This window comes from Ambystoma mexicanum, chromosome 1q (genome assembly GCF_040938575.1).
Source record: "Ambystoma mexicanum isolate Mex_15411 chromosome 1q, UKY_AmexF1_1, whole genome shotgun sequence".
Classification (NCBI taxonomy): Eukaryota; Metazoa; Chordata; class Amphibia; order Caudata; family Ambystomatidae; genus Ambystoma; species Ambystoma mexicanum.
Window position 1 is genome coordinate 1,127,017,299 of NC_090922.1, and position 15,737 is coordinate 1,127,033,035.

General features: G+C 41.1%; 1 protein-coding gene across 3 annotated transcripts in view; it reads left to right on the forward strand.

The window, feature by feature from the left end:
* The window catches only part of VAV3 (vav guanine nucleotide exchange factor 3), a 1,781,337-nt gene that overhangs the window by 1,470,965 nt on the left and 294,635 nt on the right, over positions 1-15,737 (forward strand). For all 3 annotated transcript variants that reach the window (XM_069641873.1, XM_069641875.1, XM_069641874.1), the window contains exon 22: positions 13,361-13,395. In XM_069641873.1, coding sequence (XP_069497974.1) covers positions 13,361-13,395 — 35 coding nt within the window. The remainder of the gene's footprint in view (positions 1-13,360; positions 13,396-15,737) is intronic.

Sequence of the window (15,737 nt, forward strand, 5' to 3'; positions counted from 1 at the left end):
GCTCCTAAAACAAAGAGGAAAGAAAGGGACAAGGTTAGAAAACAAACTTAGAAAACAAACTTATTTCTATTCCACACCTGATTCTGGATCCATCTTGTCTCCGGACCTGTAAAGAACATAATTTCTGCATGCGCCGCACCTCCAGTTGCAGCGCCACGCCATACTCACCAGTCTTCACAGCATCCTTCGGGTCGGCGCTGCCTCCATCATTTCTTCGCGGAACTTCGGCACCTAGGAGACAAAAGAAAACCACATGGTGAGCCGAGGGAACCAACAAATATAATTCTTACCACCATAGACTTACCTGATTTACCACCTGGGGCATCCTTTTGTGACTCTCCATATTTTCAAGTGCCGCATCTGTAAAGAGAGACAAAACAACACGTTTTCCTCATGCAACATTTACCGGACAGCGCCGGGTAATACAGACTCTTACCTGAGCGCCGCCAGCTGCCACAAGAGCATCTTTTCACGAGCCAGCTGCAAGGCCAGAAAGGAAGGGGGGAACAAGAGTGAACATCGGACATATTGAACTCTATGAACTTAATACTTACTGGTCCTCACCAGGAACCTCAGTCAATACTCTCCGGAACTCTCCGAGCCTTCAAACCAGTGAAGTAACTGGAATCGACGCGCCCCTGCAAATCCACGCAGGATGGAGAGCTCATCTTTCAAGAATATAAGGTGAGGTTGCTGTGAGGGCATTTCGGAGGTGATTAGTTGGGGAGGACTGTGGGGGTGCCATCACTTGAATCCACAAGTGGCTAAATCCATCTCTCCACTTGCAGGAGAAAATTTCTACGGGTTAAGCAGACAAGATTAGGAGGGCAGATCCAGTCAGTCATCGATGCACTATGCATCATGTGGGTGGAGACCGCAGCTGTCCGGGTCCGACCGACGCCCTTGTGGGAGCGTAACACAGAGTACCTCTGAGGAGGTGCAGTCGTAAGTTTGACTTTTTAGAGACATCAGAGATGTAGGCAGAGAAGGAAAGCACAGAATCAAAGATGACCCAGATGTTCTTAGCCTTGCAGGCGAGGGTAGTAGGGGGGTCAGGGAGGCCAACCAGAGAGTGAGGGGAAAGGAGGGTGAAGGTGTCCCAATGAGGAGGATCTCAGTCTTGCTGGCATTCAGGCAGAGATTGTTGGTGGCACACCAATCCTGAATGGCAGATAGGCAATCAGAGATGAGATAAGGAGAGGAGGGGGCTGAGGGAGCCTAAAAATGAATTGTGTCATCCGCATAGCACTGGGAATTGGAGCAGAAAATGGCAATGCGGTGGGCGAAAGTTGTCTGGTATTGGTTGAAAAGCCAGGGTGAGAGGTTAGACCTCTGGGGAACACTGCAGGTAGAAAGGGAGATGGAAGAAAGGAAGGACCCAAAGTGAACCTGGGAGGGTCGATCAGATATGAAAGCGACCAGCCAGGCTAGAGCAGCAGGAGATGAAAGGAAAATCAAAGAGGAGGAGATTGGCCTGAGGGCCTTGGACCATGACAGTGCCATTAAGGTAGACATCAAGGATGACTATAGAGGAGTCGAAGGAAGCCATGAGAACTTCCCAGCGGGTGCCACCATTAATAGGACAGGAGGAGACAGGACAGAGAACAGAGATCATCTGAAGAGTCCATAGATTTGGAGAGGGCACGACAAAGAGGATGTCGGCTAGTGTCTATCTGAAGTACTGGAATAGAGGGAGACCAGGTTTGGAGGCCAATATATCCTTTTTGAACTTCTTCCTACCAGACTTAGTGAGAAGAGAAGAGAAGCATAGTCAATGGAGAAGCAGATGGAAAAGACAGGAGAAACATAAAGCTCCATGGGTGTGGCAGTGAGAAAAGGAAGGAGAAGCAGGAGTGGGTGGAGAAGTGGGAAAGGCAGGTAAAAGTGGGACAAAGAGAGCAGTGAAGTAACTGGGCTAGCAAGTTATAGAGAAACAATTAAAAGCAAAGTTCAGAGCAAGTTAGCAGAGTAAAGCAAGATTTGAATTTTAAATCAAAAAGCCAAAACACAGAATTTTACTTCTAAACCAAAGAGCAAAAACAGCATGATTCGACTTTTAAATCAAAAAGCAAAAATAGCAAGAGTTGACTTTTAAGCCAAAAAGCAAAAACAGCACGATTCGACTTTTAAACCAAAAAGCAAAAACAGCAAGATCATACTTTTAAACCAAAAAGCAAAAAAACTGCAGGATGTGAGTTTACAATTGGGTTCAGATGCTAGCAATGGGCCTAAAGAACATAATGCAATACAGAATGTAAAGATGGGAGAAACAAGCAGAGACGGACAGTGAAAGTCAAAAGGGATAGGAGTGAGTCCAGAAGGAGTGAACTAACCCATAGTTAAGGCGGTGTGAATGTCAAGTCAGTCTGGATTTCTTTGAAGAGTGAGGTGGCAACATCATTGAAGTGAGGTGCTAAGGTGTAGAAAAGACCCAAAGTAGTAGTCTGGAAGCAGACAGGGGCCTTCGTTGTGGGCCTTGGTTACTCAGGGCAGGCTCCGCCTCCCGGTTGCTCTGATTGGCCTTTTTAGGCCGATACAACCAATGGAAGAGGGGAGTTAGAATAAACTACGCACACGGTCAATGTGATAGTAAAGTGGCCATCTTGAAAGGCCAGGACCACAATAATGCCCAGGAAAACAAAACAAAAAAAACAGGTAGTGGGATCAAGTCAGGAGGTTAGATAACATGCACGCACTCTTCAAGCAGCACGCAATGAAAGAAGCTATTTTGTAATTCTGAAGTTCAATTCGGACAGCGTGCACAAACTCTGCAATGCGCGATGATCCCAAAGAAGCTGGCAGGCAGGGTGATGAGGTGCGAGAGCGAGGAATAAAGGCACTGTGAACTGTAGAAGGCAGCAGAATAAGGGAGGGCCTCATGGGCCTTGATTACTCAGGGCCATCTCTTGCCTCCCGGTTTCTCCGATTGGCCTTTCTAGGAGGCCATTTTGGTCACAAAAGGTTTGAGAAAATGGTCCGCATAGAGGGACAAAGGCTAAAGAAGAGAATCAAGGGCCAACACGATGGGTCATCCTAGCTGGTAGATGGGATTTTAATGCACTTTTGGGAGGATGTAAAATGCTGGAGTTTTTTGGGTGCAGCTTGTTAAGGAACTGTACGTCATCTCTGCATATCCAACCCTCTTGTTCCGCCTGTTGTCTAAGGCTGACAATTTGTTCCTGCACCCTTTTGGTGGGGTTTGACATAAACTTTTCATAAGCAGTTTTATTGGATAAGAGACATAAGCATTCTTCATCATAGTCGATAGTGATAGGCAATCTCTACATGCTTATCAGACAGCTTTATTATGATCTTTTCATTTCTACTCAATGTGTTGAGTGCATCTATGTCCCTTTCCAGAATTGGCTGGCTAACATGAAGCTCAATTGATTAACGCATTAATCTCACTCACAGAAAAATCTCACTGCTTTGCTATCGACCACAACCTTGCATTCAAAGCACAGAACACTAAGAAAACCAAAGTAGTATGGTACCAGTGTGTTTCTCCATACAGTCAAGCCCTCCATCCATGTGCAAAGTTTCAGTAAAGTTTTCCAGCCTCTCATCATCGCTCATCTAGACGTTGGCAATGCCCTACATGCAGCAGTCTCAGCTGTCTCCTTGCCCCCCCTGAAAGCTATCCTGCACACTGCAGAACACCTCATCAAAGAACAACAAATATTTTACCACATCACCCCCATCTACAAGGTGCTGCACTGGCTACCCTTTCAATCATTCATCATGTTCAATACTGAATGCATCACCTACAAAGCAGTCACAACCCAAGTATCCCTTTATTTGGCCTAGAAATTCACCATCTCTGGAGGCCAGCACACCACCAAAAACCATAACTTCAACTGGCTGCAAGTGGGAAAACATGCATTTACTGCTATGGCCACTGGTTCTGGAACAAGTTACCTATGCAGATATATGACTGAGTCCCAGCATCATACACTGCAGGAATTAACTGAAGAACATCTTGCCAATTGCTGATCGCTTCACTCAACCCTATTTCTCCCTGCTACTCATCCCAGCTCCCCTGCTACCACTATTCCCTACTTGTAAGCAACCTCTAAGTGCATTATGTTGGAAGAATCTAGGCTCTGCATTTCAACATCTAGACTCTGCATTTCAGCATTCACATTTTAGCAAGGGTTTGATCTTTAACTAGGGCCAAGGGTGTGAGACTCATTGCTGGACTCAAGAGTATGAGTCTCAGACTGAATTTAAATAGATGCCAATACACAGGGCATATAATAGAAAATGATCACTTTGCTTCATGATGCTATTTTGATGAGCTGAGTTGCACTGAAATATAATACTGACATGAATCTAATATACTAATTAACCCAACCCCATTTAACATATAACAGAGTCCCATAATAACATTTAGTGCAAATTAGTCCTTGAAATAAGCTGGATGCAGATTGAGCAAAATGCATCATGCTCTGAAAATGAGAAAGACAATGATTAAAACATGCAGGCTGGATCTGTGTTGTAAGATGAGGAATGTGAAGATCCATTCCTAAAGACAGATCATTGTGTTGGAGCAGGAAGCGCAAGAAAAATGTAGCAAGTCATATTCAGCAATGCAGTTAGCACAATGAGGAATCCACACAGAGGAAACCATGTGATGTTAGTGGGATGGACTACAAAACCCTTTTCATCACTCCAAAGCACCTCCCTTTCAACATAAAGGGAGGTGCTCTTGAGTGATGAAAAGGGTTTGAGGAAGAATTATTAGGCATTCTCTTCTTGCACTGACTAAAGAAGGAGGCAGAAGTGCTGGTTCCTGGGTAAACTGAGTCCAGTGCTTGCAAGCTGACTGTCTGCTTGCTGTTTCTCTCCTGGGTTGGAAGGGCTGCAACATCTCGAACGACCTTAGCTGTGAATGACCCTGGAACACTGCCAGGCTGAGTTGGGGAATATCGCCAGCTTAATCTAGATAATTATAAAGTTAATTGAGGTGCTGGTGAGGTGAATGATACGATAAAGCACAGATTAGGTAATTCAATTCATTTGTAGGCACTGTATTAATGATGATAATGTATACATGCATTTAGGACTGTGTTTATACTTCTCAAAGCCTTGCTGTTATTCAAAGTGTATTTTCTCTGCCAAGTTGTTACACAGCCAAGGTTGATTTGGCAGAGCTTGGCACATTATCACAGATAGAGCATTGAAAGACATTGCAAGAAACTTGCCTCACATTGAGAATTGTAACATGGGTGTATGTGTCACTCTGTGTAACTTGCATAACCAGTAATTTAGTCTCATTGAATTTCCTCTGCAGTCAGTCTCTTTGATTTGACGTGCATAGAGAGATAAATGTGCTGTAAGAAATATCTCAAAGCAAAGTTAGCCGCAGTGAATATTTTGTATTTCATTTGCATGCTTTACATTTGTTGAAACACAGCCAAAGGACATCGGTGTAATGTTGTACATAAATCATCACAGGAGAGCATGAGCCATTTATTATTAAACCCAGTATTTGTTTCTTGTTAGTGACCCCAGTGAAATAATTATTAGCTGTAGTCTCAAATTAGTCTCACCACTATAAAAAGACCAAATAAATGCCAACATAGCAAAGTACAGCAAAATACCACAAAAATGCCACAACATACTAGATATAATCCCAAAATATATCCTACAGATTTGGTGCATTGACCGGGAAACTTTAAAATAATTACTGGACGTGGCCTTGCATCCTAAAGCATAACCATATTGTGCACTCATTTGAATTATTACTGTGAGGTAGTCCAGTACTGTGCGCTCACTTGTTTCCCATTATAGTGTCATTGGCAATAGTGCCGCCATGTCCCAGATTCAGGCTGAGTTTTCTGATTTGTCAGATTACCTCGAGGGAAAACTTTATGCCCATGCAGTTTGGTCCTTAGAAAATGTGACAGTATGGAAAAACAGAATTACCACAGAAGTAGGAAAGGACACATTTGAAAATATATTTGATGAAGGAAGCATTGTGCAGGTGTGCCTCCTTAGGCTATTCCGAGTAACAGAGTGCTTGGAGGAGAAACACTGCATCATCAGATTGCGTGCAAAACTGTGGTTCCTGCTGCACAGATCCATAAAGATGCAATGGAAAGACAGTGATGTTATTAGCAAGTTACAATGCAGTTTGGACAATGAATGTGATCAGGTGCAGCAATTACAAGAGGAATTAAAGCAGAGGGAGCTAGACACAGAATTGCAAACCAAATACAGTGACCTTGCTACTAAATTGGCTCAGAAGAGATAACCAATTTAATGAGTGAGCAAGAATTAATCCACTTAAGAGCAATTTTAGATGACATAAAATAAGATAAAGATGTTGCTATTTTGTAAATACCAGCCTTTCGAGAAGATGGCATTGAGAAAGATAAAGAACGCCATGCTATGGAAAAGGAGATATTTAAATTACTGGAAGAAAATGACAAAAAGACCAAAGCGCTTAATCATTTTGAGATACAAATCAATAAATGGTCAGGAATGAGGATTCTGATCTCTGTCATGAGGCAGAGCAGCTTCATGGACAGCGGAAGAACCTGAACAGCAAATATTTCATCTCAAATCTCAGGAAAAGTTACAGGGTGCTACATTCACTGGAGCTGAACTCAATTCCAGCTCTGGCCAAGGAAACAATGTACCAACAGCTGTCCGTTTGGCCAGACCTGATTATAGCCCAACAGTGGGGTTGGAATCGCCTGCAAATATTCCCAAACATTCTTGCCCACAAGAAAACAGGAATGAGCGACAAAATGACACACACCAGAATGCACCATGTAGTCCTATAAAAATTGTGAAATTCATCAAGACTTTAATTAACCCTTTCAAAAACGGGAGGTGATTGTTGCATGGAAGACCATTTAGAGTCGTTCATGATACATTCACCTCCTGTGTCACATGAATTCAGAGGTAACACAAATACAAATCAATCTCCTGAGAGATATCAGAACAGGCCGAATCAGGGTGAGTTTAATCATTACTGGCCCAGGCCACAAAAAGAAGAATTCAGAGACATGGACAGGTTTCAATGCTTAGAGGCCCAAGTCAAAATGTTCTCTGAACAAATAGGAAAATTATGCGCAGTCCAAAGGCAACAGCCAAGTGAAGGTGCAGAAGGCTACAGGAGTGATCTTGTGCATAGCGACAACAAGTGACTAGCTAATGACCTCCTCCCTGATGAGAACAAAACAAATGTCTATGAATTGCCATTGAGTAATGGTTCTGAATTGCTTGCTGATTTAAAAATAAGAAAACAAACAAATGAAAGTGAGTCAGGGAATTTCCACACACACAAAAAGGGAGTCTGGTTCAATTTAGGGTTAAACCAGACCATTCAGGTGTGCGGAAATGAAGAACAGGAAGGGGAAAATTAACAAGAAAAACCCAAAGAACAGAGAAGCAGATTTAAAAAGAGCATACAATGTGAAAATAGAACACAAAACGAAGAGCTAAGATCAACAGATAGATTATCAGTTATTGATAATCAAAATACTGTTGACACCCACACAGAGTAAAACAATTGCCCAAAAGGCGGATGCAGGTCAGTCACCTGAAGAGTATTTTGAACCACAGATATTCCAAGGGATGGAATTTACAGGCTCTATGCAAAATGCAAATAAGTGTCATATGCCAGAGGTTGACATGCTGTCACGTGACATTTATGAAAATACCCAGTCAAGGTTGCAGTGTAGAAGTAAGTAGAAGGACTCCAGACAATGAAATAGGTACAATGAGAGATAGGGTTGTGAACACTAGTGGTCCCAGGACAGAGGGGCAGTCGGTAGCTACACTCCAAATGGGGTCTTAGCCAAGGAAAATAGACAAAGAAATTCAAAATGAAGTATGCAAAAAGGATGGTAAAATGTCACTTTGTAAGCCTATTTGCCTAGCAAAGAGTAAAAAGGAGCTAAGAGAAGTAAGTACTGGAATTAGCACAAATTCATACTTTCTATGTGTACTATAGTACTATACTCCTATCACTATTGAAGAAATACGTAATGCATTTGCAATGATTGCCACAGGTGTCCAAGCAACCATAATGTCAAAAGAATTGGTAAAAAGTATCAATGAATGGAGATCCCCACAAAACCATGTAAAGGTGAGGCAAAATGAAGGCCCTGTACACAATTTCAATGGGGAAGAAATACCTATCGAAGGTGTCACTGAAGTGGACATGAAGATAGTGAAGCATTGGATGAGATAGGAAGTGTTGATCACATCATTAAGGAAATACCCTTTTCTCATAGAAACTAGTTGCCTGAAGAGGTTGTCGGCCCTCATTGATGGGGTAAATTAAGTATTGTAGTCTCTAGGTAAAAAGCCATTGCGACGTAAGAAAATATAAACCCAAAGCAACTGTGTAAAAGAATGCCACACCATTGCTAAGTCTGAAAATTCAGTGGAAGTAGGCCATCAGAATGCCTGTGTGCCTAGCCTCACTGTAATTCCCATGTGTCAGGATGAAATTCGAGGAGGAAAAGAGAAGCAGTCTTTGGAGATTTATTTGGACCCCAAGAAAAACTAGCGAACAGAAATCGATGAAAATACACTGTGTTTTTATCTAAATGAAGAAAAACGCAAACCAAATGTCACTCCAGAGGTAAATAAAGAAAAAGACATTTCAACCATCTCAGAAATAAACGTGGGAGAAGGGCAACCATGGATCCCTATCCATGTGAATGGGCATCCTGAAAGGATTGAAGCCATTTTGGCGCTTGAACATGAAAGGAGTTTCATTAATGAAAAGGTACTGCAGCAAATAATTGACAGGGAGGAGATCCCAAAATTCAAAGTAAAGTATCAACACATTTTTGGCCTAGATGACCCCGAGTTGGTAAAAAGAATTGCAGGAAGATGCATGTTAAAGATTACAAAAGAAATTCTATTTGGGAAATGACGTCATGCACAGGATGTGTATGGTATTAGGCTTTCTAAATCAAACGGTTTGGTCCAGGTTCGTTGGAGCTGCACCTAAATTTGAAGACAAAAGACAAGCTTACCATAGTGCCCAAATGCCGCCATATGCAATTGAGCTTCAGGTGAAAAAGGATGTTACCATTCCTGCATTCACCAGACAATTTACAGTAGCATTAAAACACAGGAAGGGACAACATTTAAAAGGTTCTGATACATTTGTATGCCTAAATAAATCCATAAAGCAGCAAGGGTTAGAATGTGAATATACACCATTGATAGAGATTGGGGATGGACCCATTAACATCCTGTTGGACAATAAAGGGTGTCAAGACATTCATTTGGAAGAGAATTCAGCATTAGGAATGGCAATAAATAAATATGTCTACATTGCTGACTTCAGTAACCCAGTGCTCTGGAACATTCCTGAAAGCTATGTGACTATACAGAATGAGTTAGTAGAATCATTGGAGTCGAAGCCTAAATAAATCTTTAAAGTTCAGTCTGTGTACCCTTATGGGCCAAGTGAAATAGTGTGCTATCATCAAGATGATTGTATCCTATTCGAAATTAAGTGAATCTAAAAGTGAAAAACAGCATATTGAAATGTAGGTCAATATTTCAAAATATTTGAGCGTAGCGATTCTCCAAAGAGAGACTGCCACATGGTTAGAGGAAAGTACAGGGTTGCTCCTTTGGAGGACTTCCCAGAGTAGAGTTTTCTAAAATGGTAGAGGAGCCGATTCAAGCTGCAGATACTTGCACAAGTGAGAAAGAAAAGGACAATTGAGATATATCCTACAATCCCCTTTGTACACTATTCCATTGCTTCCAAGCTAGGTTTGGGGTTTTTAAGTCTCATACTTACATACAAGGAATCTAAGGCCTTTCCTTGTGATTGCTGCAGTGCCACAGTCACTGTCATTTGTATATTATGCATTATTTATTTGACTCTGTCCAGCTCAGAGACAAAGTGCAAGCAAACTATGCATGTATCTATTTAGCGCAACATTCTTTTAAAATAGTTGCTAAAGTTAAATCACTGGGCGTTTTACATGATGTTTTGCGTCAATGCGGTGCATGTTGTTGAAACAGATAAGTCCTTTTTTAGCTTCAGAAAATCATATCATAATTGGAGCAAAATTAGATTATTGTAATTCTCTCTTTTTGGGGTGAATAAGAAGATTCTACAGCAATTAACTCTGCAGACTGCATTGTGGCTAATAATCCACAGGAGGGTCATATCACCACGATGATTAGTAAATTGCACTGGCTACTAGTTGAAGCAAGGGTGACATTTAATTTAAAGCTTTGACCCGAGTCTACAAAAATGTGTTTGGTAAACAACCCACCTCAGGCTTTGTTTCATTCATTAATTTGGAATTCTTTCTCTCCGGATGTGTCTAGTTAAGCTCGCGTAGCAGTCAGGTAAAATCAAATACACATTTTGAATCAACATGACTGTAGGACATTCCTTCTGGGTAATGCTGACATGTATAATGTGTAAAGGACAGACCTGCAGTCTATGCCTGTGAGCACTGTCGGTAAATTGCAGAGGCCCTATGTGCAATACTCATGGGGCTTGTCTGCAGTTATGTCACTAGTAATGACTGGTTCTAGTTCTTGAGACAACATTATCGCATTGGACAGGAAAACATTTTGGTGGATATTTTGAGCACATGGGAAGCAGCTTCCCCTAAGCGGGCAATGAAACAATGTTTGACAGATTTGTGGCTTTTGCTTTTCCTTCAGTCATTCTGTCATTGCCTCCAGTCAAAATTGCTGGTGCCTAATCTTGTGCTCTTAGGAGTTTCCAATTAAGATGCCCTGGGAAAAATATTGGGCAATGGACCATTCAAATTGTGTATGCATTCTCAGGGTCCAGATGGCAGGACAGCACTCCTAGACCTGTCTGCCTAATGTGGGGACTTTCTATTAGGAGCAATCTTCTGCTAAAGTCAGAGTGCTGATCTTTCATCCAGATCTGGCCATTTTAGCACCTTCATGCATGCTTATTAAATGGCCATGGGGCCCACACTGTCGAAGTACTTCCTGCGATTTTGTCTGTTTTTCTAATAATGCTGTTTATCCCTATACATGTAAAAGGATTTTCCAACTGGTACTGCAATAAAGGCTTCAACTCATTCCTGTTCCTGCAGCTATTTTTGGAGTAGCTTCGATTTGGGCACTTTTAAATGCTATCTAACTAGCTAAGAAATCTGGTATGTATCTATGTGCATGTTGGCTTTTGCTCAAGAGAACCCCTCTGGAGGGAATGGTCTTTGCAATTAGAACGTATATGCAGTTTGTGAAAGAATGTCTTAACTTGTTTTCTCCAAACCCAAATGTAGCTCTGTCTTCGGACTTGGATCTGGTCTTCACTTTCTTTCTGGTGGTTTCATTTGGGTTTCTGCATTCTCGCAGCCTGCTGCTTGTTACCATGGAAATGATTGTTGTAATGGCTACTAGCTGCCAACACTCTGTTTATCCTGCTTTTTTGGTGTTGTCTAACAAACAGCTAACCGTGAGAATAAGGCACCCCCTTTTGCAGAAAGTGGTCTTTGATTTTCCTATCTATAAGAAAACTCCTTGTTCAATGCTTCTTCCTCCTTATCATTTTGAGGCAAAGGAGAAGTCTCATCACCTTGATACTAAGCGGGTGGTTAGCCTCTTTGTCTCCTCATCCAAGGAGTGCAGAATTGACAATCAGCAGTTTGTTTGGTTTGCTAGCACTGAAAAGGACAAGGCCATTATTAATATATGAACATGTCATCTTCATCAAGACTTTCCATGAGCCGGCTAACAAGGAAGACGCTAGAGGAATCATGGTCCATTTGTCTGTAGGTCAGGTGCATGGTTCAATCTTGCAGAGAGGCCTGCCCTTGCTGGTTATCTGTCAGGTCGTCACGTGTTTGTCTCTGCATACCGTTGACAAACATTACTGACATAAGTATTTAGAAGGGGCGAACACCCATTTATGACAGTCAGTTTTACAACAGTTTTCCATATAGGACATCCTCCTGATCTCTTGCTCTTCATCCTGTATTATGGTACTGCTTTGGGAGTCTTTCAAAGGTGAAGAATCGATTTGAGGATAATATTGTCAGAAGAACAAATACCTTCCTCTTCACTTTCCCACTAACCCTCAATGAAATTGAATAACATGATCACCCGCAACCTATGTTGTGCGCTTTTTGTGTCAGTTTTACCATTTTGTTTAGAGCATTAGGTGTAACTGTGGTATGTGGACATGTGTAGTTCCATGTATATTTCAATGTAGGAGCCCAAGGCTCCCATGGCAGCACAGTGGACACTGTTTTGAACCTACCCCTCTTCTCATGGCGGTTGGTTAAACATGTGTGACTGTAGTCTGCACCTTGGTCTGTGCCAAAGATGAGTAGTCTGTGGGAGGAAGATTGCATTAATCAGAAAGTACATTGCTGAGTAAGTAGTTTCTTCTTTCAACCCCTTTTGCTTGGCCATGCTCTTGCCCCCTTCAGGCTACGGCATGCCTCAGTAGACTCCTATATGCTATTTTGTGCCATTGAAAAGGACTTGCTTGGTGGTGTGAAGATTGCGGACATTACGGTATATATTGCTTACGCCAGCTGGCTGATAGACCTAACGTTTCCAGTCTGGCACCCGGCAGTCCTGCCACCGGGTTTAGGTTTTAATTTGAGTTTGCCAACAATTTGCAGACTCAATAGAAGAAATGATTTTGGTGGCTCCACTTTGATGTGTTGTTTAAAACAAATGCCAAACAAAGCAATGCCTTGGTGCCAGTGGGCCCAGCTGTTAACCTTTATCATCCCCATTTATAAGCAATCCTCGCTGGTAGTTTGAATGTAATTTTATGATTTTTGGACCCCTTCCCTATAATCTTTTCCTTCATCAGATGGAATACCATGACGCGTCTCTCAAAAGTGTGTGAGCTGTATATTGTTTTTGGAAAGATTCGTTAAGATTTTGCACTTGGGGGAAAATATGTTAGTATACAAACGTCACCTTTTTCAATAACATCACAGCTTAAGTATAACTAAAGTCGCAATCACGTATCTGTAAATACATATGTATATATCATAGTAGCCCACACCATTCCCTTGCTAGGGTTCCATAGGAAAAACACTTTATGGCAGACATATAACTTTGGTTACTTTTACAATTCAAATAATACACATATGAAATATAGATCATGTTTTATATAATTTTTTCGGTAGGCAGTTTTGTATGGTTTTAAGATCTTAGCCATACAAAATGAAAGTTGACAAAAACACTTTCAATTAAACTGAAATAATTGACCCACCCTTTGTACAAAACAGGTCTATTATAACATTGTATGACATGAAATCAATCCGTTTTCTATTTTGATTGTGATAAATAACAAACTGGGTTATTTTTCAATTAAATTGTGATTGTATGTGTTTTCTTTTATTTCCTTATGTAGGTGCCAAAACCTGTAGATTACTCTGGACAACCATGGTAAGTTGTTTAAGATCCAGATAAAATGCAATGAAACAATAGTCTAGCTTATGTGAAGATGTAAGTGTGATGGAAAGGGGGGTGGGGCTAAATATGACATTACGTATTCTCTCTGTCCTTGAACAGAAATAAACATCTAGATTATTCAGCAATTAACACTCCAGACCCTCCAATATGGAAGGGCCCATCTAGAGGAACATTCCTTCATCCTGGGTGTCTTGGGTTAATCATATTTTGTTAATGATATGTTTAAAGATGGAGTTACTAACATAGTGCATTTATTCTCTTCATTAGGTTAGTGCAGACGCTGTTTATTGGGCTACATGTTCCTTCTCTGTTTTTATTTTACAGTGTAAAAGAATTTTATGTTTGTGTTTCTATTCTAATACTAATGACGTTTAGAAGTGTTGAACAGGTTTTGCTGGATGATTTATCAGGCAAAATCCATTAACTATAATGCAATGGCCGACACCAAAACAAAAATCACAAAATCAAACCTTAGTTAAATTGAATCAAGCATTAAAAAAAAAAACACCTCACACTTTGGGACAGAAAACACATTGATTCCTATTATTTTTTTAACATTATTTTAGAATCAAAATCATATGCCACATATAGATAGCCTGCAAGACAAGGCTAGACAAGGCTAGACATTAGGTGTCACTGGTTAAAAAGAAAGGCTTGGACTATAAGAGAAACAGCGTGCAATGCTGCCTGCCTGTTCAAGTGTAAATACATACAATGGACAAGCAACATATGTTACAAATTGCCTTTATTGTAAAACGACACCTTCTGCATCAATAGTAAAGCTTTGAAGTCGGAGAACAAAGAATGGCCATTATGAATAATGCGTTTCTCCAGTATCTTTATTAAATCATAATAATGTGCTCCAGGAATGAGACCGAGATTCATATTGTTTTCTTATCATTACACGTACACAAATACAAGATGAGTTAATGCAATGATCCTTTTAAGAATGGCAAGTAATAATTAACATATCACAATGCAACCTGTAAAAACAAATAACCACTGGGTTGTGTGTATGTATATATTTAGCTAAAGGATTGATACAATCACACTGTGCAACAGTATTTTTGTGGGTAAATCAGTCAATTGGTTACAGCCGACACGTGTCTCACCACAGGTCTTCTTCTGAGGCTGATATTAACCCATATATGTATTTCATCATACAATTATTGTCACATTGTGGTCACGTGGGAAACAAAAGTAGGATTCAAGATAACATCCATAAGCCCAGTACGCAACAGGGGTGTGATATCAATCACAAATGGATAATACAAAACAGCCAAAATGAGTCCAACAAAATCATACATAATGCATATGCATGTTGAAATATACACAGCATCATTGGATGCCACAGGGATACCTTCCAAATAAGATATATCAAAAACACTGCAAGTCAAGGGAGGGAAGAATTGGTGGAAAAAGAGGCATGGGGGGCAAAACAAATCACAGAATTAAATTAGCATCACATGTAAGAAGTAACATTTCACATATTCGATCCCTCATTATTTGTAAGTGTACGTTATGAATCACATTTGCAATTGTTCATGTTTTACATATTGGTGCACACCAGAACATAGAAATATAACCCCTATTGGTCTAAACCAACCAAGCTCACTAATCCAAACCCTTAAAATGACAATCCTCATCTGGATGGAATAATTAAATAAGTGCGTACCTTAAGCGTCTTGTCAGGCCCACTCGTGTTGGGTAAATACTAACTTAGATGAGTGAAACAAATTACGAGTTAACCTAAACATCTTGCTAAAAACTATTACTAGCATCAATTGCATAAGCTAGTTAGCAATCCATGTCAGCCACTTACCTAATACAATTCAAGGTTGTTACCCGTGCGTGGTTACATATCTGAGTAGCGGCAGAGTAGCAGTCTTTGGCAAGTGACTGCAAACTACTCTTGTTTCCAGTGTTCCAGACCTCAGTCTGTCTACAGTGTCTGACCAGTGGGGAGGAGACAATTAAAAGCTCAATTTTCCCACAGAGCGGCCGCGGAGTAGCGGCAGAGTAGCAGTCTTTGGCAAGTGACTGCAAGCTACTCTTGTTTCCAGTGTTCCAGACCTCAGTCTGTCTACAGTGTCTGACCAGTGGGAAGGAGACAGTTAAAAGGTCAATTTTCCCGCAGAGCGGCCGCGGAGTAGCGGCAGTGTAGCAGTCTTTGGCAAGTGACTGCAAGCTACTCTTGTTTCCAGTGTTCCAGACCTCAGTCTGTCTACAGTGTCTGACCAGTGGGAAGGAGACAGTTAAAAGCTCAATTTTCCCACGGAGCGGCCGCAGAGTAGCAGTCTTTGGCAGTCTATGGC